The sequence below is a fragment of the Pelecanus crispus genome, chromosome 14 (assembly GCF_030463565.1).
Source record: "Pelecanus crispus isolate bPelCri1 chromosome 14, bPelCri1.pri, whole genome shotgun sequence".
Lineage (NCBI taxonomy): Eukaryota > Metazoa > Chordata > Aves > Pelecaniformes > Pelecanidae > Pelecanus > Pelecanus crispus.
The window spans coordinates 17,267,595-17,295,338 of NC_134656.1; the positions used below are offsets into that span (position 1 = coordinate 17,267,595).

Consider the following 27,744-nt stretch of genomic DNA (forward strand, 5'->3'; position numbering starts at 1 on the left):
GGTTTGCACATGTGTTAGCCCCTGTCTGCTCTTACTTCTTACTCTACTTCCTGAAAAAAGCAATTTCAACTTGCTTCTACCCAGGAGAGAAGTTACAGTTTTGAAGATGTTAATGCCAAGCACATGACAAAAGTTCAGAAGCTCAGATCAGGATTACATTTATGGTCAGATTACCAAGTGTGATGGAACGAACCGTCCGCAGGACTGACATTCTTGTCCACCCCCCTATTCGCTACTGATTCAAATCAGTAGGGAGTAGAAGGCAGGAGCAAAAATACTGTCAGGCATCACAGTTTTGTGCCAAATCAGTCTAGTAAAATTACTATTTTTATTGGATTGTTAATGTGGTTTATGATGAGAACAGTTTGGAATATTCAGACTTCTCTTTGACATTCAACTTCATCCTGTGTGACATTCTGTTAAGTGTATTAATAGGACTGAGCATTAATATAGACCTCATTAAAGGGATCAAAAATCACACACAGAGAGGTTCTTAAAAGGAATTATAATTCAAACAAGGTATTTCCAGGAGAGGTCACGGAGCTTTGACCAGTGCTAGTCAAGATCTTTATCTGTAATTAAAGGGGAAAACACTGTCCTCCTTTTGGTAAACTAAACTGAAGAAAGGTTATACTGAGGCAGAAAACAGTCTCAGCTTCACGTACAAGACGACGATCGGGCTCCGAGCTGTCCATTTCCCTTGGGGGTCGGGGAAAACTCCTTGGTTGTTGGTTGGTGCCATGAAAACATTTCCGAAGGGGAAGGCTGGGGAAAAGGGGAGGGGAATCAAATGTTACAAATAACTAGGAAAGCAAGAGAGAACAAAAGGATGAAAATCATTATGCCACTGCCTATGTCATGCTTAGCCTGGATCTCAGTCCAGGGTGCAGTCTGGTACCTCCAGACGGAGCTGAACTGGAAGACGTTCAGAGAAATCCAGCAAGGAAGCCCGGAGGTCAAATGGCTTCCACAAAGGACCATCTGAGTAAGCTGGGACTCTGCAGCGGAGGCAAGACATGGCTCGTAGGCTGGCACAGGAAAGGTCTACGACATCCTGAAAGGCAGGGAGAGAGCGGGCAGCGACCGTGGGCTCTTTTCCAACCAAGGAACGGGGGCCATCAGGTACAGCTAGTGGGAGCAAGCAAGGGGAGGTGTTTTCTCTTAGAGCAGAGCAGCCCTGCTGAAGGCCTTGCCAAAGGGTGTTGTGAATGCAGAACGTTTACATGGATTCATGGTGAGATGGGAAAAGTACCGGGAAGAGAGCCACCAAGGACTCTCAGTAGATCCCTGAGAGCTGAAAACAGTTGCACATGGAGAAAAGTATTAGGAGCCTTTATTCCTCATTATTTAATGTGACACAATTCCCAGAAAGCAGAATGTTTGCCCGTCATCCCTCGTCCTACTCCTTTTCACTGTCCTCAAAACAGCAATATTCCTAACTCTGCCTCCAGGCGCTTTGCAGTAACCACATAGTCCTTTCTGGTTTTTATCTGTATTTCCCCTGATGTAAGCCCTTCATTTTTCAAGCCAGTTGTGCAAGACATCTGGGGCACGTGCAATTAGGGAGCTATCCAGACCTCGCCCCCTCCTCTACGTGCACAGAGTACTTGCTCTCAGGACAGCCAGCTTGCATTCATGCCTATTGCAGAGAATAGATGCAATGCAGAGATGCTTCTTGGTAGCTTAGATACATGCTGTGAAGTTGTAAATCCTGGCTGTAGTAAGGTTGCTGGGCCAAAGAAAAAGCTGAAGGCTGGAATCAAGGATCCCTCAAGATGGAGACGTCTCTGGGGAAGGACCCGACTTGACAGACAGGATAAACCAAGTTACTACAGAGACAATAGCAGCGAAGGATAGTCCAGAACGTGTGGACTATCACAGATCTGTTCCTGGAGGAATTTGAAGGTAGGACAAATAAGAAACACCAAATGACACCTGTTGTTTGTGTGAGCGATGAATGTCTGGTCTTCGCTCCTGTAAGGATGCAAAGCCTGCAGCAGAAGTGACAAGGCAAGGCCATAACCGGGTTTTATTCCAAGACAGCCCACGTGACGGTGAAATAATTGACACAGCTCCCCTCTGGACACCAAATAATCCCAGAAAAAATACAGCTTGCTGAGATACAATCTTGGTGCTACTGCAAAGGTGTGCAATTTGCACTGCCCTTAAACAGGCATGTAGACGATCTAGACAACCTAACTCTGCACGTTGTTAACAATCATGAGTGCAGCTTCCAAAGGCACACCAAAACCACAACAGTTCTCATCGTTCTCTGAACATGTGCCCAGGAGGATTTCATTGCACAGACCTTCACAGACATTTGGAAAGAAAAAGTGTATGCAACTTAACAGTATGAATTCAAGTGCTAAGAAGATACAAAAAAGTATAAAACTTACCAAATGTCCTCTGACCCTGCCCCGTAACAGCTCTCACAATGATCAGCATTCAGAGAATTTGGATCACTTTTTCTTCTTCTTTCCCCAGCAATAAGACAAAAGAAGATTCAAAGTGATGAGGTATGTCTAAAAATGCTGTCTTGTACTCTTGGTTTTGTTCTACGCACAATAACTCTTCTACACATGAATGCAACAATTTTGTATTGGAAGCTGTGCATCCTGCACCCAGAGCCCACCTGAAGTGGCACGCGTAGAGCCTGCTGAGCTGTGAAATAAGACCAATGAACAGAGCAGCATTTGTCCTCTCAAGAACACCCTCCGTAGAAAGAACTGCCTATCTGTAAGCTTTCCTGGAGCATCGATCAGACGTTACTTGCATAAAGGCTTTGTTAAAACATTGTCTAAAGTAGACCCAATCAGTACACCGTGACTGATACAGGACCTGTTACACAAAATTTTTAATTGTTTTTGTGCCCAGACATTAAATTTGTAATGCCACAACCTGTGAATACAGAAAGGCTGTGAAGTGACACGGCAGTGTCACGGAGGTACACGAAAACTAACCCAAACAAAGGACAAGCTCAAACACCTTTATTTCAAAGAACAGCCAAAACCACATGACAGAAACCAATGAGAAACAGGGGTAAACCAAAATCAACCAACACTCCAGTGACATTCAACACCAAACAGGTTCAAGGTGTCCGTCGGGTTACCGTTACTACACGTCAATGCACACAAGAAGGATGATCCAAAGTGCACGCACACTCACTCACAAGGGGGGAACTCTCTCTCTCTCGGGGGTACCCTGCTCACCCGGGGGGGGGGGGGCAAGGGCTCGCTCAAGGACATATCCAGAAGAAATCACTCACCAAAAGGTGAGGGCACTCAGTCCCGGGAAATTTCCTCAGGCAGCGTCCCAACCCGAGGAGAGAAGTTTCGAACGCAGACCTGCTGCTCTGAGAAGACCACTCCAAGGGGGTCTCCAGCGCCACCCCGTTTGTACCTGGGCTGGATCTGAGCTGTGGTCATGACCGGTCATGATCCAGAAGCTTCTCTGAGCCCAGGCGCCTCATTGGCTGTGGGCCCTCGGTCTGTTGACCGAGTTAGTTATGTTAAAACTGCCAAGGGGTGTGCGTGCCTCAGGGCACGGCAGCCGGTGGGTGCGGGATGGTCGGCGCTGAGCAGGGGGTGCACCTGCCAGCAGGCACGGGAGAGCGATAACAATCCCTTCGTTAGTAGAAATAGGTCCACATTTATCGTACCATCAGTTGGTGTTAATGGAAGGCAGTCCAATTCATTTACAGGGAAGGGATTTACTGAAAAAATTACAGGCAGGAGTTATGTTTGGAAGTAAGGGCATGGTGCTGGAACTGCCAGAAGTAATTGGTCACGTAGTGGTGGCTGAGGAGTTCCAACCGATACCCCAAGAACTGAAAGATGTCCCTAGGTGAGTATGGGCTATGTCTGGAAATGAGGCTGGATAATTAAAATCAGCTATGCCTGTAAAAATTTTGGTAAAACATTAAGATTGGCCATCAGTAAAACAATACCCACCTCCTCGAGAAGGTGAACAGAGAATTGAACCTGTAATTAATGACATAACAAAAAATGGGATTTTAGTCAAATGCACGTCCCCACGCAATGCTCCTACATTACCTGTTAAAAAGCCAGAGCCAGGCCCAGATGGAAAACCTGTGTACCAGTTTGTACAAGATCTGCAAGCAGTAAATAGAATAGTAGATCTCCCACGCCCTGTAGTACCAGATCCGATTCAGGTACTCACCAAAATACCTTCTGATGCCAATTGCTTGGCAGTTTGGCAATTCCCACTCCTGCTCTTCTCAGGCTGCTGCCCCACGCTGCCGGAGCAGGATTCTTTTTTGCCTCCTCCATTAATAAATCACAGATCATAGAATCATAGAATGCTTTGGGTTGGAAGGGACCTTGCGAGATCATCGAGCCCAACCCCCCTGCAGTGAGCAGGGATTGAACCTGTGAACTTGGCGTTATTAGCACCATGTTCTAACCAACTGAGCTAACCCGGATGTTATTGTGTCTTTTTATTCTCGCATCCTGAACACTGCTGGACAATATCCAATTATATGGGAACATGATTCATTTTTGGCCTGCTCAGACCTGGCGGGAGGGAGCTAGGGGTCCTGCCACCATGGAGGGGAGGGGAGGGTGTGCAGAGGAGCAGCTCTCCGCACCAACGCAACAGCTCCCAGCTAACTTCTCCAGCCTGCCTACGCTCCACTTCCCACGCCCATCCTTCTCACACTCCCACTCCTGCTCCACCCTGCCGCACAACACACAGACCTGCTGATTCAGGACAGATAGAATCATAGAATCACAGAATCGTTTAGGTTGGAAAAGACCTTCAAGATCATCCAGTCCGACCATTAACCCAACGCTACCAAGTCCACCACTAAACCAATTAAGGATAAAGGAGTAATTAATTTCAAGTTTCCTGGCTTGGTGGCTGGATTATTTTTTAATGAAAGTAAAACTAGAATAGAATCAGTAAGGTTGGAAAGGACCTCTAAGACCATCAGTCCAATCATCAACCCAACACCACCATGCCCAGTAAACCATGTCCCAAAGTGCCACGTCGACACATTTTTTGAACCCCTCCAGGGACGGTGACTCCACCACCTCTCTGGGCAGCCTGTTCCAATGCTTGATGGAGGAGGTAAAGCAATGGCACAGGCCTGCAAAGCACACCTGCATTTGTTTGCAGCTGAGGTTTCAAGCCTTTGGACACTTGAGTTTAGCATCTAGCCTTTTCACCCATCAGCCTTTGGTGCACAAATGAATTCCTGCCTGTATACACATTCTGTAAAGCCTGGCCACTACCTTTCTTTCCTCCTTCTCCAGAAAAATACTTCTCCTTCATAAAGCAGGGGCTTCCATGTTCAGTTTGCTCCCTTTCCCTCTGCAACCTGCCTGGCAGCGGAAGTAGCAGCTCCCTAACTTCCCAAACTAGGGCTTCAATATCATAGTCTTTCTTCCCCACCCCACCCAAACATTAACCATGCCATCCCACACCCTTGCACATGTACAACCTTGTTCTCCTCCTTTGGCTGTGCTTCAGTGTTCTGAACTGGAGACTGCAAGCAAACCTGCAAAGCACCTTGGCTTTGACGCTTGGTAGCGCCTGTTCATGGTGGCCCTGCGGGCCCTGGAAGGCTTACAAAAAAGCCAGCATACAGGTGGAGAGAGGGATTACCACTGCCTCTGGGCTTAAGCAAAGGGTCACCTGCAAATTGTGTTTAATGGAAAAGAGATCTCAGCTGGAAAATCCCTGTCTTTAAAAGCATTTCATTTTCAACACCTTTGAACAGCAAACAGGTCTTTATCCATCAATGGAGAACAAGGGGCTTCTCATGTGAGCTGAGGGAGGGCATCCTATACTCATTGGAGAGCTGCTCCCAGTCCAGGATGATTGCCTTCTGACCAATTCACTATTTTCTTCTGTTTCTCCTTCTTCTTGTAGTCTTGAAGGCAACCAAAACCCGTTGATCTTAACACTGTTTGGTTACTTTGTACCCCTTCCTTTGTGCCTCCATGTCCCTTTTACCAGCAGAGTGCCGTAACAAAAGAGATGAAGAATTAGGTAGAGCACACTTTAAAAGGGTCTTCTAAATACAGTAAGAAAAGGTCAAGGGAAAACTCCCAGGCAGGGCTTCAGTAAGTTCTATTATTTCTGCTTTCTTTTGTGCTCATGACAAGATGCCTCCCTTCCCCAGAAAGCATTAGTGAGACCTTATCTGTATCCTGCTTGAGTCAACGAAGCTCCATTCGACCAGATCATCCCCAGACAGATTCAGCCAACACGCGACATGCAAGTAATCAGACAACAGGAAGCCAGTCAGGCAGCAGCAACAAACCCCGCCACTTCCACCCCAGGACACCGCCACTTCCACCCCAGGACACCGCCACTTCCGCACCACCCTTCGCAGTACACGCTGAAGAGCAGACTAAAGGCAACAGCCTTCAAACAACAAAGTCCCTCCGGCCTAGGTGACTTAGGTCAATGCTTCTGTGCTATCAAGCCAACTAATGAATATTTATTAGCTGAGTTGGCACTATTTTCTTGCAATTTTGTTGCCTCCAGTCTGTTTGGGTACTGTGATGTGGAACACCGTCTCCCTGATGTACCATGCTCTTCTGGTCAGGGTCACTACAGGAGGGAAGATGTCTGCTGGGATCTGAGTAGGGGGTGTTGGGTCCTGACTCTGCTATAGCACACTGTGGGGAGACAATCCAGACCGAGTGGCAGCGCTTTGGTCGGGGCTCTGACCTTCTGTTGTGCTGGGCCCAAGCTTGCCCAGCACCAGTGAAATCATACTGCTAGGTGGGGACCACAGAAACCACCGAGGACATGTACATAAACCACTCCCCGAGAGCCCAGTTTTGGTGCTCCTGAGGAACAGCTCACCTTGGTGAGCTCCCCTTACTTGGGATGCCAGGTAAGGATACTTTCCTGAGAACTGATGATACCTAGTAGGTGGATTATAAGGAATTTGGAATAGAAGCAGAATAGTCCCCACCCACAAGGTGCTTTAATTGTTACCTACTTAATAAGTGCCTTATCCTAAGAAACCTTACTTTGTGCCTTGGACTTGGAGTGCCTTGGACTTGGACTTATTCCTTCAAGGGGTAGATAGTGGCACAGGGTCTGACCGCAACACACACTCGGCACGATCAGAAGAGTCAGAGGTGGGTGCTCCTAATGCCTCAGTTGAACTTAGTGCAGTTTGTCCAAGCCCTTGTCCAGAATCCAAAGAAGAGAGTCCTTCAGAGATTCATGGTAGTAAAAATCAGTTTTGATCTGACTTACCTCTGGAGGAGGCCACCTCTCTCCCCATCGACTATAAAGAAAGTCCAGAGGCATGAGGCATATGAGCCTGATGTTTGTGCTTGTGAAGGCCAAATTGCTCAGCTGAATCATCTTCTCTGAATGTTTCCAGTATGCTGAACTCCTTTGGGGATGTAGGACTGAAGATATGAGGCAAATCGCTGCAGATGTCACCAATGGCAATAAACTCCCCATGCATGAGATTCCTGTATATAGGGTTGGGATAGACCACCTTCCCTGGTCATGTTAGTGTATCATTGGGGGGGAAAAAAATCATAAATCGAGAATCAGATCAAGGTGGTAACACTCATAAAAGCAATAGCCATGTGGATAAATAAAAAAAAGAATAGTAGTAAATAGGCCTGGAAGAGAGCTTGAGAGGACATCTAAACCACACTGCCAGTCCAGAAACTGCCTTTTCCAAGTCGTTCCTGAAAGATGCCCCTAAAAGCCTTCGGTTGCACAGCCTCCTCAAGGTTTGCTACTGTTATGACTGGAATTTGTTGGGTTTGCTTTTCCCCTATCTGTTACCTAGATCTTTCTTCTGGCTTTGACTTCTTGTCCCATCTGTATTGGATCTTATGAACAGTTTCTCCCATGCATCTACTTTTTAAACTAAATCATCACCTGAGTTCCTTCCATCCTTTCTGGAAGTGTTTTCTACACTCCTGACCGTGCTTGTGGCTTTTGTCTGGAGTATATCCTGCCCGTCCATGTGTTTTTTGAACTGGGGTCTCAGCATCAGACACTGTGTGCAAGCTGAAGACTAGCAGAGCTGAGCAGAGTGAGGAGATGATGCTGTGTGTCTGGCTGTCAGTACTACCGGTTATGCATGGCGTTTGCTTTCTCGACAGCAGTAGGACGCTGCTGACACTCCTCCTGGAACCCACTTTCAAGCGCCTATGAAGGAAGGGGACTGGGAACAGCCAGCATAGATCTACCAAGGGGAAATCATGGCTGACCAACCTGATCTGCTTCCGCGATAAAATGAGTGGCTCTGTGAATAATGGGAGATCAGTGATGTTGTTTACCTGACACGAGCAAAACATTCAACAGTCACATATATAGTCTCCTTATAGCCAGACTGGCAAGATATGGACTGAGTAAGTGAATGGTGAAGTGAGTGGAAAACTGACTGAACCGGCGGGCTCAGTACTGGTGGATCAGTTGCATGAAGTGGCCGGTCCCTAGTGGCACCCCTCAGGGTTCAACACTGGAGCCAATATTTTTTTTTTGTTTACTAACGACATGGATGACAGATCACACACTCGCCAAAGTCACAGTCAGCATGAAACAGGGGAGGGAACGGTCAGTACACCAAAGGGCAGGGCTGCAATTCAGAGGGACCTTGACAGGCTGGAGAAACGGGCTGGACTAAGACGAGCCAGGAACCCTACTCTCAATCACCTGTCTTAAGCCTACAAAAGCCCCCTCCTCTCCCAGTGGAGAGACTGTCGGAGTTACAGCACCCAGCAATCTCTTAACATGTTATCTTTCCTTCCTGGCTTTTGCTTGGAACACAAACACTATTAATGACACCCTTGATTGTGCAGATGGAGAGGTTTTGTTGCAATTATCTTAATGATCATTTTAATCTTAATTCTTTACGCTCTTTCTCGTGGCTCTGCTGACTTCCTGTTTGGTCAGCAGACTGCTTTTATGTTTTTGTGATAAAGGCATACTCTAACTCTTTTTTTTCAGAGCTGATGTGAATGTATAAACCACTTATTAAAAGGACAATCAATTAGAAGATTGATCCTGAAGAAATGGTCAGTGAAACCTTACTAGAAGGCCTCTTCCCAGGCAGAGGGCAGACCCGTGGTCCTTTCCATTAGCCAACAGGGCTCCTTTTCCCATCAAGCAATTCAGTGTAGACCTGTTCTACACATCAGAGTCTAAAAAGTTCTTGAGATGTCTCAAAAACAGTTGAGCCAAAGGCTACACTCTGTCTTTTGACAGAGTGCTTCCTGTTTGGCTATTCTGAGGTTTGAACAAACAGAATCAGCAGTTTCAGCTCCTGAGAACAAAGTATTTTCTGTCTAGTTAAAACTTTAAACTCTATATGAGTCTCCATAGAATAATTCAATGAATAAGAAAAGGGAGAGCGGAAGGAAAGTTTACTCATTGCAAAAAAACCCCTAAACCTATACCTTGCAATTGTTAAATTGTTAAGAGTGGTGGTGAAAAGAAAAAAGAGATACCAGGAACTGAGTTTTAAAGATGTGTGGGTGGGTTTTTTTAGTAAAAGTTGGTTTCAAAACCACTTTCAGAAATGGTGACCTGCAGCTGAACATCTACAGCTGATGTCTGACATTGACTGTAAATTTAGGCAAAAGCTGTGTCGGGGGTGGGTGGTGGGGAACCAGATCAAAAGGAGAGGGAGAGGGAGAAGGAGAGAAGGGAAAGGGAACACTGTCCCCAGAGGGCAGCCAAGAAGAGCAGCAACTGGATTTTCAGGTGAATGTCCTCTCACAGGCTTCCTCTCTGCTATGGCAGGGGGTTCCCAGCACTTCTCCTGTATAATAACTGTATGCTCCTCCTCAGGTTCTTCTCAGATGCCCTACTAGCCGCTACTCTTACGACACTAACCAGAGTATGCCTTTCTCAGAGGAAGGTGCGGCTGATTAGCTAGGGGAGGACCCAAACACCCAGAGCCCTGGGAAGAACGCAAGGACATGCTCCCTGCTCTAACTCCTGAACTTTACTTCCACAAATGGCTGACTGTCGTGGTTTAGCCCCAGCCAGCAACTCAGCACCACGCAGCCGCTCGCTCACTCCCCCTACCCCAATGGGATGGGGGAGAGAATCGGAGGAGTAAGAGTGAGAAACACTCCTGGGTTGAGATAAGAACAGTTTAATAATTGAAATAAAGTAAAATAGTAATGCTAATAGTAACAGTATAATAATGATGATAATAATAACGATATACGAAGCAAGTGATGCACAATGCAATTGCTCACCACCCGCCGACCGATACTCAGACAGTTCCTGAGCAGCGATCGCTGCTCCCTGGCCACCCCCCCCCCCCCCAGTTTATATACTGAGCATGACGTCATATGGTATGGAATAGCCCTTGGGGCAGTTTGGATCAACTCTTCTGGCTGTGCCCCCTCCCAGTTTCTTGTGTGCCTGGCAGAGCATGGGAAGCTGAAAAAGTCCTTGCCTGGCATAAGCAGCACTGAGCAACAACTAAAAACATCAGCGTGTTATCAGCATTCTTCTCCTACTAAATCCAAAACACAGCACTGTGCCTGCTGCTAGGAAGAAAATTAACTCTATCCCAGCCAAAACCAGGACACTGACAAACACAAGTGTCCAGGTTTGCAGGCACCCTGCGCTTCTGTTTCCACTGGACACTTGATCCACAAGCTGCAGAAGCAACCAAACATCCAGGCTATAAGGACCCACCTCCTTGCACGCTAGAGGAGGACCCAGGTGTTCAGAACTTCTTCAACCCTCCACTTTCCTCTTACCCATGGGAGGACAAAGGCATGCAGGGTCAAAGCACCCTCTTCCTGCTCTAACCTCAAGGTTCCCACCCAGCTGGCAGGAGAACCCAGAGCCGAGGGCACAGGCCCCCACAGAGGAATCCTGTGGTGGACACTGTAGAGGACCCCAGCTTCTGTCCTCCCACACCAGCCTCCATGGGAAGCCATCACCTTGATGCCTGTCCTGCTTATAGAGTCCTGGTGCCACCAGGGCAGAGGGCCCTGCTGAGTGGCAGCACTGCATCTTCCTGGTTGGAGCCACCCCTCATTTTTATGGTCCCCAGAAGCTCAAAGACACGCTACTCACTGATGTCACGTCCAGCCTCAGCTCCTCCTTGCACCCCATGCTCACCACAGGGGAGAACCACAGACAAGAGAGACAGGAGCCATGTGCTCAGTCTTCCCAGCCTTGAAGGCACACAGGCCTCCACCTCCTACAATTGGTCAAGGGCCAGGGCACCTGACAGTGAGCCTTCAGCACTGAGCAATGGCATCCTAGTTGTGTAGTCTTGGCCCAATTAGATGATCTGGTCTCCCCAGAAACTGCCCTTTGACCTCATGGCAGGAACCACCCAACACTTGGAGATGATGCCATGGCAGCTTGGCAACCCCTGGACCCATGATCCCTATCATGACGTGTCACCTCAACATACCAACACAATCAAACTTTGACTTTGCTGATTGCCTCTGGGCCTATGGCAATGACTCCAGCCTGTTGAAACTTCAAGCTGCTCTTGCTACTTCACCTGCCTCGCACCCTCTTAAGTCCCCCGTGCTCCCCTTCATCATCCTTGTATTGGGTTTATGTGGCAATGTTTTGGTAGCGGCAGGGCTGCAGGGGTGGCTTCTGTGAGAAGACACCAGAAGCTGCCCCTGAGTCGGCCAGAGACAGTTGCAGCTGGCTTCAAGATGGACCTGCCGCTGGCCAAAGCTGAGCAAATCAGTTATGGTGGTAGCACCTCTGTGATAACATATTTAGAAGGGGTAAAAACTGCTGTGCAATGGCAGCTGGGAGGGAGGAGTGAGAATATGTGAGAGGACAAAGAAGGAGGTGCTCCAGGTTGCCGGAGCAGAGATTCCCTTGCAGCCCATGCTGAAGACCATGGTGATGCAGGTTGTTGCCCTGTAGCCCATGGAGGACCATGATGGAGCAGATATCCACCTGCAATGGGTGGAGGACCCCACACCACAGCAGGTGGAGATGCCCTGAAGGGCGCTGCAGCCCATGAAGATCCCACACCAGAGCAAGCCCCTGGCAAGGGCTGCGGCCTGTGGAGAGATGTCCATGCAGGAGCGGGTCTTCTGGCAGGACCTGTGGCCCATGGAGGACCCACATTGGAGCAGTCTGTTCCTGAAGGACCGCACCCCATGTAAAGGACCCGTGCCAGAGCAGTTCTTGAAGAACTGCAGCCTGTGGGAAGGACCCACATTGGAGGAGTTAATGCAGGACTGTCTCCCATGGGAGGGAGCCCATGCTGGAGCAGGGGAACAGCGTGAGGAGGAATGAGTGGCAGAGACGAAGTGTTATGAGCTGACCCCAACCCACATTCCCTGGCCCTCTGCACAGCTCGGGGGGAAGAGGTAGAAGAGTCGGGAGTGAAGTCGAGCCTGGGAAGAAGGGAGGGGTGGGGGAAGGTGTTTGAGGCTTGTTCTTATTTCTCATTATCCTACTCTGTATAATTAGCAATAAATTAAATTAATTTCCCCAAGTCGAGTCTTTTTTGCCTGTGACAGTAATTGGTGAGTGATCTCCCTGTCCTTACCATGACCCATGACATTTTCGTCATATTTTCTCCCCTGTCCTGTTGAAGAGGGGGAGCAGTAGAGTGGTTTGGTGGGCACCTGGTGGCTAGCCAAGGTCAACCCACCACAGTTCTCTAAACCCCTTCGTCGTCACCTTCACCTTCCACACACCCCCAGTCACCCATGACCTCTCCATGTCCCCTGACCACACTGTTAGTGAAGGGTCTACCAGCAGTGCAACATTTATTCTTGTACTTTATTTCCCCCACTCTCAAGGCATGCCAATGGCACATGCCACCCCATGACTTTCAGTGGCCTAGGCCCCCTATCTAGTCCAGCCCTGCTGCAGGTCTGGAGAGTCTCAAACTGCCTGTGGCAGGTCTGTGGCAAGTCCATGGTGAGTCCACGACAGGTCCGTGGTGGGTCTCTGGTGGGTCCGTGGTGGTCCCATGGCAGAGCTGCCAGTGCCCCCTCTGTGGGGACATCCTCACATTCTTCCCACGTGGTCCTGCAGCCTCCCCAGCACTCCTTGGACCCGCTTCAGTACCTCCTCCTCATCCACACTTTGGAAGGCCTCGTTGGGTGTCATGGGGGAGGGGTGGTAACTTGGGTACTGTGTGGCCATGCCATCCACGCCACAGCCATGCAACCACTCCACCTCCTCTGCCAGGCCCCTCAGCTTTGGCTCCACTGCCTCCAGCCATTGGGCCAGTCCCACCAGTGCCACTGGGGCTTCAAAGGCATCATCATAGCAAAGTGCAGCAGCCACCAGTGCCTTCTCCAGGGCCTGGTGCACCTTGAAGAGGACCCAGTTGGGGCAGCAGCACCTGATGTCATTGTGGGCTGCCTGCAGGTCACTCTTTGCCTGCTGCAGCCACCGCTCAGCCTCTGGAATGGATGGAGTCAGGGCCATGGCCTCCTCTTTGCAGCACGAGGAGCTACGGCCTTTCTGTCCCCAGCAGTGGTGCTGGGCAGCGCTCACAGGGTTGTACTGGAGGCAGAGGTCCCGCAACACCTTTGGTCGCTTGACAGCACACAGCTGCCATGAGGTTGCCAGGCTGTGATCCTCATGATCAGTCACCTCTGGCTTTAGGCTGTGCCAGTTCTTCCATGGCTTCCCCTCTACCACAGCCTCCTCCTGCAGCCTCTTCAGCTCTGGTGCCATGACGTCCTCTGGCTCTGGTGCAGCACCCACCAGTGCCACATCATTCTCCTCCAGAACAAAGGCCACGTCCCGTGGCTCCTGGCAGACCAGCATTTCACGCAGCACTGACAAGGTGGGTGCCTCCAGCTGTCTACCCAGGATGATATTGATCTCCTGTGCTAGCGTCTCCAGGACCCTCAGGTGGTGCCGGTCCAGCACGAGCTCTGCATGCCGGATGTAGAGGAGCCGCTGGCCACCACCAGCCGGGCACACATGGGTAACCCGTGGCTGGGAGCTGCCCTCCACCTTTGCACCACAGTGGACCAGCACAGTGCGGATGTCCTGACAGCACTGCACTTTCAGCTGCTCCCCTGCAAAGCCACCAACCTCCTCCATTCTCATCACAGCCCTGTGGCTCTGCCACTGGAGCAGGGCCTCCAGCCCCATCCTAAACCATTGTGATACCAGGAGGGTCTGCAGACGCCTCTGTCCAGGGCATTGAGAACCGTAGCGACATGGCTGCAGACTGCCTTCCTCCAGCTGCTGCTCTGAAACCTCTGAGAGTGCCCGTGGCCGCAGGCGCTGCGGTAGCATTTGCAGCAGCCACCAGGCATTACACCCAGTCCCCGGCAGTTCAGCCATAAACACAAAGGTTTTCCTCAAGGCCCTAGAGGTACTTGAGGACACACAGTCATTGAAGTATAGCCTGTGAGATGACTCTAGGCAGTCATCAGTGCTCAGCAAGTACAGCTCGGCCACAGTGGAGAAATCAGGGGGCTCCGGTGCCTCCCGCAGCAGCTGGAAGAAGTGCCGTGTGGCCAGCAGGACTGTCTTCTTCTGGATAGTATTGAGGGTCCCACTGATGTGGCTCTCCTGGTGGATTTGGGCCAGGACATGGCTGTAGTGAGTCAGTGTGGGAAGCAGGGCCACCCCAAGGTGCTGCAGGAGCTCTCCATAGACAGCCACACGGGGGTCAGGCATGAGGAGATAGGGGTAAAAGTCAGCCTCGTCTGGGAGTAATGTCACCACTTTCCGTGGCATTGCCATGTCCCCTGACTTGGCCAGCACCACAGGCAGCTCAGCGAGGCGCCCTGCATCCACCTCCTCCAGATGGGTCTGCAAGAACTTGTACACCTTCTGGAGCACACTGGCCCGTGTATTCACCTGCTGTGGTGTCTGGCAGGTTGCCCTGCACACCTGCTCCAGGTTGGCCACCACCAGGGCTGTGGGTATCTCTACAAGGACTCCCATGGCTTCCAGGCGGTCCTGCTTGTATTCAAAGGACTCTGGCAGGATGGTGGCTGATGTCCACAGGAGCTCAGCCACATCTTGGCAGTGGTAAACGCTGCCCTTCAGGGCCACGGGCTTAGTGCAGGCTGCAAAAGGTGGGTGGAGATTCATCAAATTTGGGGGGATGCCCAGTGGAGGCAGGAAGCGGATCGAGGCAATTTGCTCCAGGAAATGCTCTGACAAGGGATCTTCCAACACAGTGCCAAGCTGTTTGAGCATCTCCTGCTGTCGCACCAGCAGGTCTTCAGTGTGGCACCCAGCCTGAGTGGCTTCATGCTCTATCTCCTGGGCCAGTGCCACAAAATCCTCCACAGAGAGGCTGGTGCGGACACCTGCCTGAAGCAGGAAGTCCTTAGCAGCTTTCAAGTTGTAATTTAGGTTCACAAAGAAAGACTCAGGCACAAAGCGGTCTTGGAGCCGCAGAGTGTGGAAGGAGGCCATGTTGTCGTAGAAGTAGGAGGCCAGGCGCGGCACACCATGGGCATCAAGTATAAAGGCCACAGTCTGAAAAGCTGCCACAACATCTTCCTTGAACTTAACATCACATGTCGGTTGCAGGGCAAAGAACAAGTGCACAGCTTTCATAAGCTGTTGCACTGTGAGCTGGGACAGCCGGGGCAGCACCACATCCGTGAAGAGCTGCTGGTCATCTGTGAGCTTCCAGGACATGTTCTTGGCCAGCTGCTGGTGCACGTGGTCTGCTCTGAGCAGCAACATGTCCTTATCCAGTCTGTACAGGTCTTGGGCACCCGGGGGCAGTTTTGGGAAGCAGCTGCTGAGCAACAGCACCTTGCGGTAGGGTGCCACAGATACGTAGTCCCCAACATAATTCTGGAAGAGAGGCAGGAGCTGGAGCTGCTGCAGTGCTGACGAATCCAGTTTTCCCTGCACAAAGCACAGCAGCATTGTCACATCTTCCTCTTTTAACTCCCCCCAGCAGAGATTAGCTCTGGCGTCCGCCAGCTGGGCTACCACATCCCTGGGCTTTGTGACCTGCAGTGTCCTTGTCTTCAGGAACTTGTAGGCAAAGATAAGAGGCAGCAGTGACTGCTGGAGCACAGGGATGCCCAATTTGTGCAGCACCTTGGCCACCTCCGTGTAACACTCATAAAGAACATTGGGGAGGGAGGATAGGGGCAGTAGGTGCTTTGAGCCTGTCTCACCCTTCTGAACAGGCAGCACCACCACATCGTGGAGCTGACCCATGAATGACTTCATGTCATCCTCTGTGCAGACCACAGTGCTGAAGAACTTCCACAGCTCCTTGAGCCACTCCTCCTTTGTGGTCCAGTTCAGCTGACCCAGTGCCTCCTGGATGAGTGGTATGGCATCCTGGAGGCCAAGCTCCTTCACAAAACAAGGCAGGGACAAGGCAGGAATTAACTCGTGGGCAAAGCGGTGGCAGTGGCGGGGAAAGAGGCTGGCAAAGGAGCTTTGGAAGACTGGGTGATGGGTGCTGAGGGCATTCAGGCAGCCATCTTGTGTGACCAGCAAGGGCAGTCCTTCCAGTTCTTCCTGGGACTGCAGGCAATATTTCAGGAGGATGCAGCAGTTCTTTGGGTTCCTCAGGGGTGTCTCAGCCAGCATGCAGGGCACACGGAGTGCCAGGTCCTTGAGGAAGCACCGGAGAGAGGCTGGCTGAAAGGAAACAGCCTTCACATCAGCTTTAATGAATGCCTCATACATCTGCCGCAGGTGGGTGAATGGTGGCACCAGGTTCATGTTCAGGTGCTGCAGCACCTCCTGGAGATCTGGCTCAAGCTTCTTGCCTAGGAAGTATGGCTCTGTTAGCACATTCCCACCACCTGGACATGCCCAGGTGATTGTCACCCTGTTGTCAGGGGACTTCATGTGGTACACAGGCACCAGGGGCAGGCGTGCATGACTGAGGTGCCTATAGACATCCCTTGCCAGGTTCTGAAAGGTAGATACCACGTCTGTCACAGCAGGGAAGAACTGGAGATAGTGGGAGTCCAGGTGCTTCTGGCAGACCTCCAGGGACTTGAACTGGAGCCCTTCAGGCCCCAGGACTTTCCACTGCCTGGTGAGAAAGGCACAGTATAGTGGAACCACCAAGCACCGGAGCAAGAAGCCATTCCAGGCTGTCTCTCTGCTGCCTGGGTCCTCGTGGAGATTGCGTCTGGCTGCATTCACAGAGAAGTTGGCATTGATGTGCACAGGCAGCCCTGTGGTCAGCGGCAGTGGGAGCGTACAGAAAGCTTTGCTCGTGACTTTGCCCCGTGGCTTCAGGCAGGCAGCCACAGCCCCATAGGGCAGCCGCCCAAGCACTGGAGACTCCTCAGCCCCCTCCTGCACCCCAATTTGGGAGATCACACTCCACTTGGTCCTGGCCCTGGTCTTGCTGTTTTCAACTGTCATGATATAAGAGACAGAGGTGGGGCTGGTCCCATCCATGGCCTGGCTCAATCTCTCTTGAAAACCCTGTCTCAGCTTTGCATCACCATCTGTCAGCTCTGTGGCCACCCGCAGCTTCTCCAACACCTGCTCCCCATCTGGGGGGATCTCAGAGAAGACCACAGTGTGGAGGTGCCGGAGGAAGAGCACAAAGTCCTCACCTTCCTCAGCCAGGAGTTTCTCTATGTCCATGAGGTCTTGGTCCCGCACGACCATGTTAGACACCTTGGAGCTGGTAGCCCCAGCTGCAGTGCGGAGGGGCAGCCGGAAGAGGACACCCTTGTTGAGGTCAAAGTGGGAGGGTAGGAAGGTGTCATAAATGTCTGGAAAGTTCCTCTTGAACTCATGGTTGACAGCGAACATCCCACCAGGTCTCTCAACTGTGGCTCCAGGCACGTAGGAGAGTTGGGGATCAAAGACACACAGGGCACTGTCTCCAGTAAGGAAGGCTGGGCAGTCAGTGAAGTGGAAGACAGTGCTGAAGCCAAGGCCATATTTGCCTGTGACATCCTGCCGGTCTTGCTTGCCACCCACCCCCAGACATTGAATGCCTTCAATGTCCTGCTGCTGGAAGGGGCTGTCATTGTAGATGCAGAGGGCAGGGCCCTGCAGGATGTTCCAGTCCTCACTGAAAGTGGCACGCACTGGGTGCTGCCGGCGGTCCCACACAAAGTGCACAAGCCCCGCACCAGCATCGTCCGCATTCTGGAGCAACTCTGTCACTATATCACGAGTACATGCTCTGTACTCACCCAAGATGTTCTTCAGCCGTGTAGTCAAGTCTTCATGGGCACCAAATGGCTGCATCCAGCAGCTCAGACCTGCAGTGAGCAGTCGGCTCCTCTCCAGTGCCTGGTGGCGTGTGGTAGGCACCCCACAGTGCAGGGCTGTGGCTCGGGACAGCTTCTCATGGCACAGCAGGACATCTCTGCCCACTGGCATCCATGGCGTATCATTGAAGTGGAGCTTGTCCCGTGGACGCAAAATGCCCTCCTGGTCAGGTAGAAAGAGTTGCTGGGTCTGATAGGCATCTGGCTTTTTGTCATCTGCCATCAAGCCACAAGACACCAGCCGCAAGGCCAGAGCCAGCTCCGCGGTAGGCAGCGGCTCTCCAGCATGCATCTCTGCCAGCATGCAGAGCGCTTGGGCATAATCATCCCAGGTGAACGTGTGGCGCAGCCCCACACACTTCCAGAGTTGGCTGTAGGGCCGGTACTGCTCTGGGAGCTGGTGAAGATATGGGACAGCCTCAAATGACAACTTCTCAGCCACAGCCATGACTGGCACAAAGTGGGAGTCCACCAAGATGAAGGGCTCCCCTTGGGTCACTGCAGAAGCCACCTCATCCCAGCTGGAGTGATCTCTCTGGAGCAACATGTGCAGGTAGCTGTAGCAGCAGTTGGCGCTGTTCTGCAGGTGCTCCAAAGGGAGAGCGTTGGAGCTACAGCTCAGTGCCTGCAGCTGCTCAAGGACTGTAGCTGCTGGTAGCTGCCGGTCCAGCCCCAAGAAGGATGCAACATCCTTGGGGAGGCTGAATTTTTCTCCCAGCACTTCAGGAGCCAAGATAGGGCGGATGAGTCCCACTAGTGGAGCACAGGTGTGATGGTAGAGCTGGGCAGCTGGCAACAGCACATGTTCGCCAGTGGGCAGTGTACCAGGGAGGAAGGGCACAGTCTGGAAAGCTGCCTGCATGGTATTGTTCACCCTTTCCTCCACTGCATCCTGAAGCAGCTCAAGGATGCAGGCAGCCCTCTGGCAGCCCTGGGCATGGTCCTCGGTCCATAGAAGCTGGACTGTCTTTGCCCGCTCCAGCAGCTCTGGCAGGGTCACTGTGTCCTTAACCATGCCCAACCTCTCCAGACGGCTTAGTCTTTCTGAGGAAAGGAAGGCATCCCCAGTGGGGAAGCGCCCATCCTTAGGGTCATATAAAGGGGCAGCGCGGCCTCTGGGATGCACCAGGCAACTGATGAGCTGCAGGTGGCCATGAGGGGTGGCAGGAATGCAGGGCACTGTCTGCAGCACTTTGTCCACATCATCATGGGACATATCCAGTGCATGGAGAAGCAGTGGGTCCCGGTCAACAACAGACAGGTCTTCCAAGTTGGGAAGCACAAGCTCACAGTAAAAGCGGGGCCAGTCATAGGTGCCAGCATCCGTTGCCTTCCCGAGGCCCCTCTGCACCTGCTCTGGCAAGGCCACAGCTAACAGGGGATGGGGCAGGGTAGCGGCAAAGACACGCTTTGCCATGGCACCCAGCTTGGGGTGGCTGACCACAGCCTGGTGCAGGAACCGGGCGTCCTGCAGTGAGCACCATGAGCAGCCATCAGAAAAGAGCCTGGGGCCATTCCTGGCTGCCACAGCCTTGTAGAAACCAGTCACAGCCTCCGTAAAGGGGTAACGGGCAGTGTTAGTGTCCGGCCAGAAGACATGATATTCATAGCTCTTCAACTCCCCTGCCTCATGCATGGTGCGGAGGTGATCTAGCGCCCGGAGCCAGGCAATTGGCACGGCATTGCGGAGCAGGACCCGGTTCCACTCACCCCGCTCTGCCGTGTCCCACAGCCCTTTACGGTTTGAGAGGATGCTGAAGGCCCCATGCACGTGGATCGGCAGCCCTGAGGCAATTGGCATGGGAAGGTGGCAGAAGACTTGCCCCTCCTCGTCACCCAGACGTGGCACCCATTTGCCATCTGCAGTAAGGGCAAGGGGAAGGGCCACACCAGCCATGGGAGGCAGAGGATGGAGTCCTGCCTGTGTGTTCCGGTGAAACAGTTCCAGTAACTCCCCATCACCATGACACACCAAAACTAGGTAGTGCCGTGTGGTCTTGGATGTCTCTTCACAGGCTGTGAGCTGCTCTATGGCTGCCCAGCTTGGGGGATCCCCAGGGGCCCCCAGGTCTCGGATCTCTTTTCGCCGCAGCATGGCCAGAGGTGTGGTAGCCTCTGCAGACGTGGCCATGTCTGGCAGCATCTCCAGGGACATCTCCCTCACCCTCCGCAGGAAGAGCAGCAGGAGACGGTTAGAACCGAGGAAGTTGGTGCCAAGGGACTGGATGCGCTCTGTACCAAAGGCCTCTGAGCAAATCTGTGATTTCACAGCTTCTTCTTCAGTGCGAAAAGGCAGGCGGAAAAGGCTCCCTGGAAAGGGTGTTGGCTCAGGCAGGCGGCACCCAAAGATACCATTGTAGGGCCAGAACTGCTCAGTAAAGGCACGGAGAATGCGTGGTCGGCTGGAGAAGTCCAGGCGGATGCCAGGGCAGTCGGCCCTGGGGATGCGCTTGCCCAGATGGGTGCCATTGGGATCGAAGATGAGCAGTGTCTCCCCACTCAGCACTGCTGGCACATCTGTGACACGGTAGACAGAGCTGAAGCCCAGCCCAAAGCGGCCGATCCGGTCTGCCTGGCCCTCCTTTGTAGCAGCCCCAATCCGTGTGATGTTACGGAGATCATCCTCGGTGAACAGGGCATTGTTGTAGGCCCAGAGGGCTGGGCCATGGCAGGCAGCCATGCCGGGGTCTAGCAGCCCAGAGGTGGCCTTTCTGCAGCGTCGGAGGTCCAGGAGGAAGGAGCACACAGTAGCTCCGGCATCCTCTGCATTCTGGACCATCTCTGTGAAGAGGTCGCCCTCCTCACCGTACTCCCGGAGGATGTTGCGAAGCCGTAATGTGATGGGCTCTGAGGGGCCGCAGGCCATGAATGGCTCCAGCCCCAGCACCCGTGTACTGAGCAGCTCCGTGCCAAGGAATATGGCTGTGCTGGATGGCACTGCCTCATGCACCACGTCCTGAACATCCTCCTCTGCCTCCAGCTCCATGTCCAGGTACACGGTAGAGGCAGCCGGGCGGAGGGCAAAGCCTGAGCCTTCCAGGATCCTCACAGGAACCGGCACTGTGCCCTCACCCTGGTGCCCCTGCCTCTTAAGCCACTCCAGGACAGCTACAGCCACCTCCAACTCTGCTGCAGTGCCCGCTCTGGAGCTGCGTGTGTCTATGTCCTGCCCCAGGCAGCGCAGGGCTGCAACTGCCCTCTCCTCACTCACCCTCGCCTCCACCCCCCAAGCCCTGAAGAGGCAGCTGTAAGGTAGGAAGTCAGGGGGCACCAGGGGCACCAGCATCCCCAGCTCCAGCCCCTCAGGATAGCCCAGCACGGCATCACATGGCAGGACAAACCCAGCCCCGGTCCACACCACAGCATCGTCCGGGGCAGTCCCAAAGGTCCTCAAGTTTTCCTGCATGTGCTGGTAGACAGGCCGGAGCGCGGGACCTACCTCACCCATGTCCTTGCATGCTGCCAGCTGCCTCAGCTGCTCCCACACTCTCTCTGGCGGTGGGGTCTGGCTCAGCCCCAGCTGCTTCTCTGCCTCTGGCACAAAGGCAGCAGTCAGGTGCATGGCAAGCCCCACGAGGGGCTGGTACTGGGCGGACCGCAGCTCCTTGGGGGGCAGGAAGGGCTGCCCAGGGTTTCCAGTGCACTTGGAACGAGGCACCCACGGCAGGGCCTGGAGTTGCCTAAGATCTGCAGCGCTGAAGCCAGCCAGTGCCTTGGGGCAGTTGCAGACCTTGATCAGTGCCTGAGCCCTGTCCAGAGCTGCTGCGTCACCTTGACTCACACTTGCTGCAGCCTGTAGGATGTCCGAAGGTGCCAGGCACCCCTCACCGTGCCGCAAGCCCAGGGCTCTCAAGGCATGGAGGACAGGCGGACTGTGGAAGGCAGCAGGAGGAAAGCGCTCAGGGCCCAGCAGTGCCTGTAAGATGCTCTCGCGGGGGTCGTAGAGGTCTCGCGGGCATGCAGGACCATTGGGGGTCTGCAGGAAGGCCAGGCTGCTGCAGGCCTTCTGGAGCGACGGGCTCTGTGCAAAGAGGACATTTCCATGCTGCAGCACCCAGAGCATCAGAGCCTGTGTCTCGGCTGCCCGCCCTGCATAGGCGCCCTGGGACACGGCGCTGACGGCCTTCAGCGCCGTGTTGGCTGCACTGATGAAGGACGTCTGGAGCCTCCCCAGGAGCTGCCGGTCAACTTCATCCCGGCACTGCAACATGGCCTCTGGCAGCACCACGTCTCTGGGCAGCTCCAACTCTGGCTCCAGCGCTGGGGTGGCACCGGCCGGTACCAGCTCCAAGGGCTGCGGGGTGGCCAAGCAGGGCAGTGGGAAGAAGAGGGGCAGAGTGGCCAGTGTGGCCCTGTCCTTCATTGTCAGGGACGGGATGTCTGCCAGGTACAGCCGGAGGGTGACCACATCCGCAGCAGGCAGCGAGGCCAGGTGGGAGGCCACAGTTGCAGCCCCCCGCCTGCCCAGGGCCTGCAGGGCATTGAGGGGAGATGGAGGCAGGACATAGCGGGACAGGGAGCGGTGCCACGTGCCCGGCGGCACCACTGAGCAACCCAGGGCCTCCAGGACAGAGGCCACAGCAGGTGGCAGGCACTGGTCCTCCCATGCCTGGAAGATAAGACTGGACTCGGGTATCAGCGGAGCCAGACGGATGCTGGGGGCATCCAGTGGGGACAGAGGGATGAGAGGGAGCCCCTCCAGAGGTCTTAGGTCTTCCACGTGGCGAGCCAGGAATTGCCACAGGGCTGGGAACCAGGAGGCAGGGGGCTCGGGGGGGCCTTGGGCTGGGTACCAGGTCACTGGGGTTGAAGACTGGGACGTCCAGGTGGGAGGCAGAGCCAAGCGTAGGGTCTGGGCAGTCACAGCTGGGTCCAGCAGAATCAGGTTGGGGAAGAGACCTGTGTGCAGGAGGCAGAGGCTGGATGAGGAGTACGTGGGACCTGGCAGGGGGGCCCAGGATGTGGGGGAAAGAACCTGAGATCTGCAGGGGATGGGGCCCCCCCATACTGGGGATGGGTTGACCTGGGCTCTGGAGGGACAGTGGATACCCTGAATAGGAGGAACCCCAGATTGGTGGAGACAGAGAAGATCTGAGAGGGAAAGAGGTGCTAGGGGGACCAGTACTGGGGGGCACAGAGGTCCTCAGATGGGGAACACAGGGAGACCCCGGATCTGAGGGAGCACAGAGGGGATGGGGGAGTGTGGAAAGAACAGCAAGGATGGTGGAGTCCCCAGAGACACGGGGAGGTGGAGGATAGGAGAGGTGGCCCTGGGCTCAGACAACACACCCCCAAGCCAGAGAGAGAGACAGCGAGACTTAGGATCTACAGTGCTGTTGAATGGATGGGGGAAGCCCGGGGAGGGGCTTCAGACAGGGTTCAGGGACCCCCAAGTGTGCACAGGGAGTATCAGCGTGGTACAGGAGGATACTGGGGCTGCAGAGGAGCCCAAGGCTGTACAAGGGTGCCTAGGGGCATTGGGGTTTAGAGGGAGATCAGGGGACACAAAGGTGGCCCAGGGACCCCTGCCGTCTCTTACCCGCCTTGGCAATGCCTCGCAGGAGGCTGTCCAAGCCCGGCTCCAGGTCCGAAGGCAGGAAGGACCCAGCCAGGCCAGGCAGGAGCTCCCTGTGGGGACAAATGGAGGTGCTGGAGGACTAGAGGGGTAATGGGGGGCAGGCAGCTTCCTGGACACCTGGTTCGGCTCTCACTGGGCGAGACCAGGGGAGAGGAGGAGGGCGGTGAGGTACCCAAACGTCCAGGTTCGACACTGGCCCCCCTTTCAGCTCAAGAGCGGCACCTGCACCCTGGGCAACCAGCTCACCTGCCCAGTCCCGCAGGAAAGGGGGCTGCCTGGGGCCATGGACTCACCTGGGGCAGTCGGATGTGTCCACATAGACAACGGCTGATGCAGTCCCAAAGGCCACGAAGGTCCCATCGGCGCGAGGCAGGAGGGGGAGACCCCGCAGCTCAGCGTGGCACCCATCCCCGGCCACGTAGCGCAGCAGGGAGAGCCGGTCGGCGGCCGAGAGGTCTCTAGCCCCATGGCGCCGCAGCACCTCCCGCACGTGGCGCGCCGTGGCCTCCCGCACGCCCTCCGGCATCCCCAAAGCCAGCGCCCTCCGGACGTGGGCTGGGACCTCAGCCACCTGCTCCCCGGCTGCCACCAGCAAGGCCTGGACCACCTGCCGTGCGGCCACGTCCCCTGCGGCCTCCGGCAGCAGCACAGCCTCAGGGGCCCGCAGCCGCCCTGCGGCCCCCTCCGCGGCTGGCACCAGGGTGCGGGCAGCTGCCAGCTCCCGGCAGACATGGGTCACCAAACTGTGGATGCGGCCGCAGCTCGGCATGCGCTCCGGGTCCGGCCAGATGCTGTAGGCGGCTGCGCCGGGCAGAGCTATCGCCACGGCAGCCATGTGGCTGTAGACCCGTGGCATGAGGCCAAGGAGCAGCAGGACGTTCCAGCGGGCATCTTCCTCACCTTCCTCGCCCTGCTCGGGCCAGCGGAGGTGGCGACGGTCATCGGAGAGGGCGAAGGGGGCACTGGCGTGGACGGGCAGCCCTGTGACCGTCTCGTCTGTGGCTGGCAGGGGGAGGAAGCAGCACAGCCGCCCTTGGCAGGGCCCACGGAGGGGGTGCGCCAGGCTCAGCTCGGGGCAGCACCCCAGCCCTGTGCCCAGCTCCACGGCCGGCCCCTCCGTGGCCCTGCCTGTGGCCACCAGCCACTCGCTCCCGTCCCCCACCCCATCCCCGTGCAGGGCCACCAAGCACCACGCCAGACTCAGCCCCTCGTCCTCTGATGGCCCTGGGACAGGGAGAGGCTGCGAGGATGCCACGAGGGTCCCCATGAGGGTCCGGACCCCATCAGGGGCCACACGGTACAGGGCCACGCGGCGGACATGGCGGAGGAAGAGGAGGGCAAGGGGGGCCTCAGTGAGGAAGGTCTGAAGGAGGCTACAGAGGCGCTCGGGATCAGAGACCCCTGCAGCGATTCCCGAGGCTTGCCGGCGGAGGGGGAAGCGGAAGAGGGTGCCCTGGGCAGAGCCACGGTGCTGTCCCACAGCTTCCAGCCCAGCCCAGAAGGGCTCGAAAAGGCCAGGAAGGTCCTGGGCTGCAGAGATGTCCCAGCGGCCACCGGCGCCTGGCAGCACCTGGCATTCGGGGTCCAGCACCCCCAAGGATGGGGGGCTCAGCACACCTGGCAGGTCTGGGGACATGCAAACCATGAGGCTACAGGGATGGCATGAACGCCACTGACCCCCACATTGTCCCAACCCATCAGTGCCCCAAGTGCCCACCCAGTACCCTCAAGTTCAACCCCACAGTGCCTCCCGTGATCCCAAGCTTAATCCCAATTTACCAGTCCTCCCTCAGTTTGCTGCTGCAGCCCTGCCCTCCACTGCCACCCAGCCTCCCCCCCCAGCCTCCCGGTGCTCCAGGTTTCCTCACTTCAGGCACAGCCCTCCATTTTGCACCCCCTCAGTGCCCCCCACTACTCCCCAGCAATTCAGTGCCTCCAGTACAACCCACGCCCCCGGTTCAATCCCAGTTGCGGTCCCCAGTGCCGCTCACCGGTGAGGTGGTAGACAGAGGTGAAGCCCAGGCCGAAGCGCCCCACGGTGCCAGGGTCCTTCCGCTTGTGCGACACCCCGGGGTGCAGGAGCCCCTTCCAGTCCCGGGGGGACATCACGGCATCATTGTAGGCCAGCAGGGCTGGGCCTGGGGGGGTCAGGACCACAGGTTAGGGGAGACTTGGGACATGTAGGGGGGGTTGCGACCCACACTCAGTGTCTGCACAATCTCAGTCCCCCCCTCCAGTCCCACAAAATCCCCCTTGGTGCCCCCAGTAGCACTGAGTCCTCCCAGTACCCTCAGTGCCCGCAACACATCCCAGAACACTTAATCGGTTCCAGTTCCACCAGTCCACTCTGATCCCACCTCAATTCTTCACCGGTATTCCCCAATCCCTCCCAGTACCTGCCAGTGCCCCCCCCCCCCCGCGCTTTGTCCAGACTCTCTTAGTGCCAGTAGCATCTCTCACCCTGGGTGCCTGCCAGCCCGCCTGCGCTGACATCGAATTCCCGCTCGTCAGATACAAACACAACCTCCTTAGCGCCGGCATCGTCCGCATTCTGCACCAGCTCCTGGATTCAGGGATTAGTGCCTGGACACCTGCTCCACCCAGCCCCCAGGGAAAAGCACCGACCTGCTCTCCCAGCTGGCCAGCAAGGTGCAGGGGCTGGTGCTGGGCAAGGACCACCACCCGCCTCGGCTGCCTGCGGTCTGTCTGCCCGCCTGGGCAAGAGAGCCCAGACTGGCTGGGTTCCCTGGGGGTCTCACCTTGAGGATCTGCCCCCCGTCAGGGTACTTCTGCAGGATGCTGTGCAGGTAGTCGAGGAAGATGGGTGCCTGCTGGCAGAAGGCCTCCCTGCAAAGCAGAGAGAAAAGGCGGGGGACGGCTCGCCTCCGTGGGTAACCAGGACCCCCGTGTCCTTCTCGGATCCCCCAGGATGTCGCCCTCCTTGGGGGGTCAAGGACCCTATCTCCTCCCGGGACGCACTGGAACAGCCACCTCCAAGGACCCCCCCCACCTCCCCAAGGCCCCCATCTCTTTTCCTGGGATCCTCCAGCAACACTGAAACTTCCCCACATCCCCCCAGCAAGCCCTGAGCCCCCCATAATCCCCACCTCCCTCAGTAACCCTTCAGGTCTCCCCACCAACCCCTGAGCCCCCAGTCCCACCGACAGCCCCCAGTGACCCCCCGCAACCCTCCAGCCATCCCCCACGTCCCCCCATAAAACCCCAGTAACACCCCAGTGCCCCCCGGCCCCACTCACGCTTTCAGCTGCTTGAGGGCCATGAGCGACGGTGCAGGGGGGATGCCTGGGGGGGAATGCCGGGGGGGATGCCTGGGGGGGATGCCTGGGTCCCCGCTGATGAACTGCACTTTGCTGCCTGGGTCCCAATGGTTTGATGGCCCTGGCCCCGCCCTCTTGACAAAGTAGTTTCGTTTCCCTGCTGCATATGACCACCAGCTCTTCTTTTAACCCCAAAACTGCAGACGGGGAGGGGGAAGGGGGGGCGGGGAGAGGCGGGGCCAGGACGGTACAGTGATGGGGGGGGCCCTGGGGCCATGGCTATAGGGCAGGGACTTGGGGATATGGTTATGGAGCCGTGGGGAGTTGGTAGTGGTATGGGGATACGTAGCGATATGGCTGTGGAGCAAGGACCATCAGGCCATAGCCATGGGGCTGTGGCTATGGGACGGGGGCCACTGGGCAACAGGAGTATGGCTATGGTGTGGGGTGGGGGGCGTGTGGGTATGGCTATGGGTTAGGGACCATGGCAATGGGACAGGGGGGCCATGGGGATACGGTTACAGGGATGGGGTCACTGGGGTATGGCAATAGGTCAGAGATACATGGGAATATGGCTATGGGGCCAGAGTACCATGGGACCATGGCTATGGGGCTGGGGCCATGGAGCCATGGCTGTGGGGCAAGGGCCTTGGGGCCATGGCAATGGGGTTGGAGCCATGGGTATACAGCTATGGGGTGATGGAGTTACATGGGACATAGC

General features: G+C 55.1%; 1 protein-coding gene across 1 annotated transcript; it reads right to left on the reverse strand.

The window, feature by feature from the left end:
* Positions 1-12,975: 12,975 nt before the first annotated feature.
* Positions 12,976-27,025, reverse strand: LOC104035405 (sacsin-like). Its single transcript, XM_075721375.1, has 7 exons — positions 27,003-27,025; positions 26,505-26,592; positions 26,206-26,308; positions 25,737-25,883; positions 24,039-25,371; positions 23,707-23,795; positions 12,976-23,066 (listed from the first exon to the last, which is right to left on the reverse strand). The coding sequence occupies exons 1-7, from the start codon at positions 27,023-27,025 to the stop codon at positions 12,976-12,978; spliced, it is 11,874 nt and encodes a 3,957-aa protein (XP_075577490.1).
* Positions 27,026-27,744: the final 719 nt, after the last annotated feature.

What these genes read in the sequence shown, in the direction of transcription:
- LOC104035405 (XM_075721375.1), bottom strand. Translation starts at nt 27,025, where the DNA reads ATGGCCCTCAAGCAGCTGAAAGC. An exon ending in GCCCTCAAGCAGCTGAAAGC is followed by an intron (nt 26,593 to 27,002) that starts GTGAGTGGGGCC and finishes TCTGCTTTGCAG; the next exon opens with GGAGGCCTTCTGCCAGCAGG. An exon ending in CGGGCTGGCAGGCACCCAGG is followed by an intron (nt 25,884 to 26,205) that starts GTGAGAGATGCT and finishes TGACCCCCCCAG; the next exon opens with GCCCAGCCCTGCTGGCCTAC.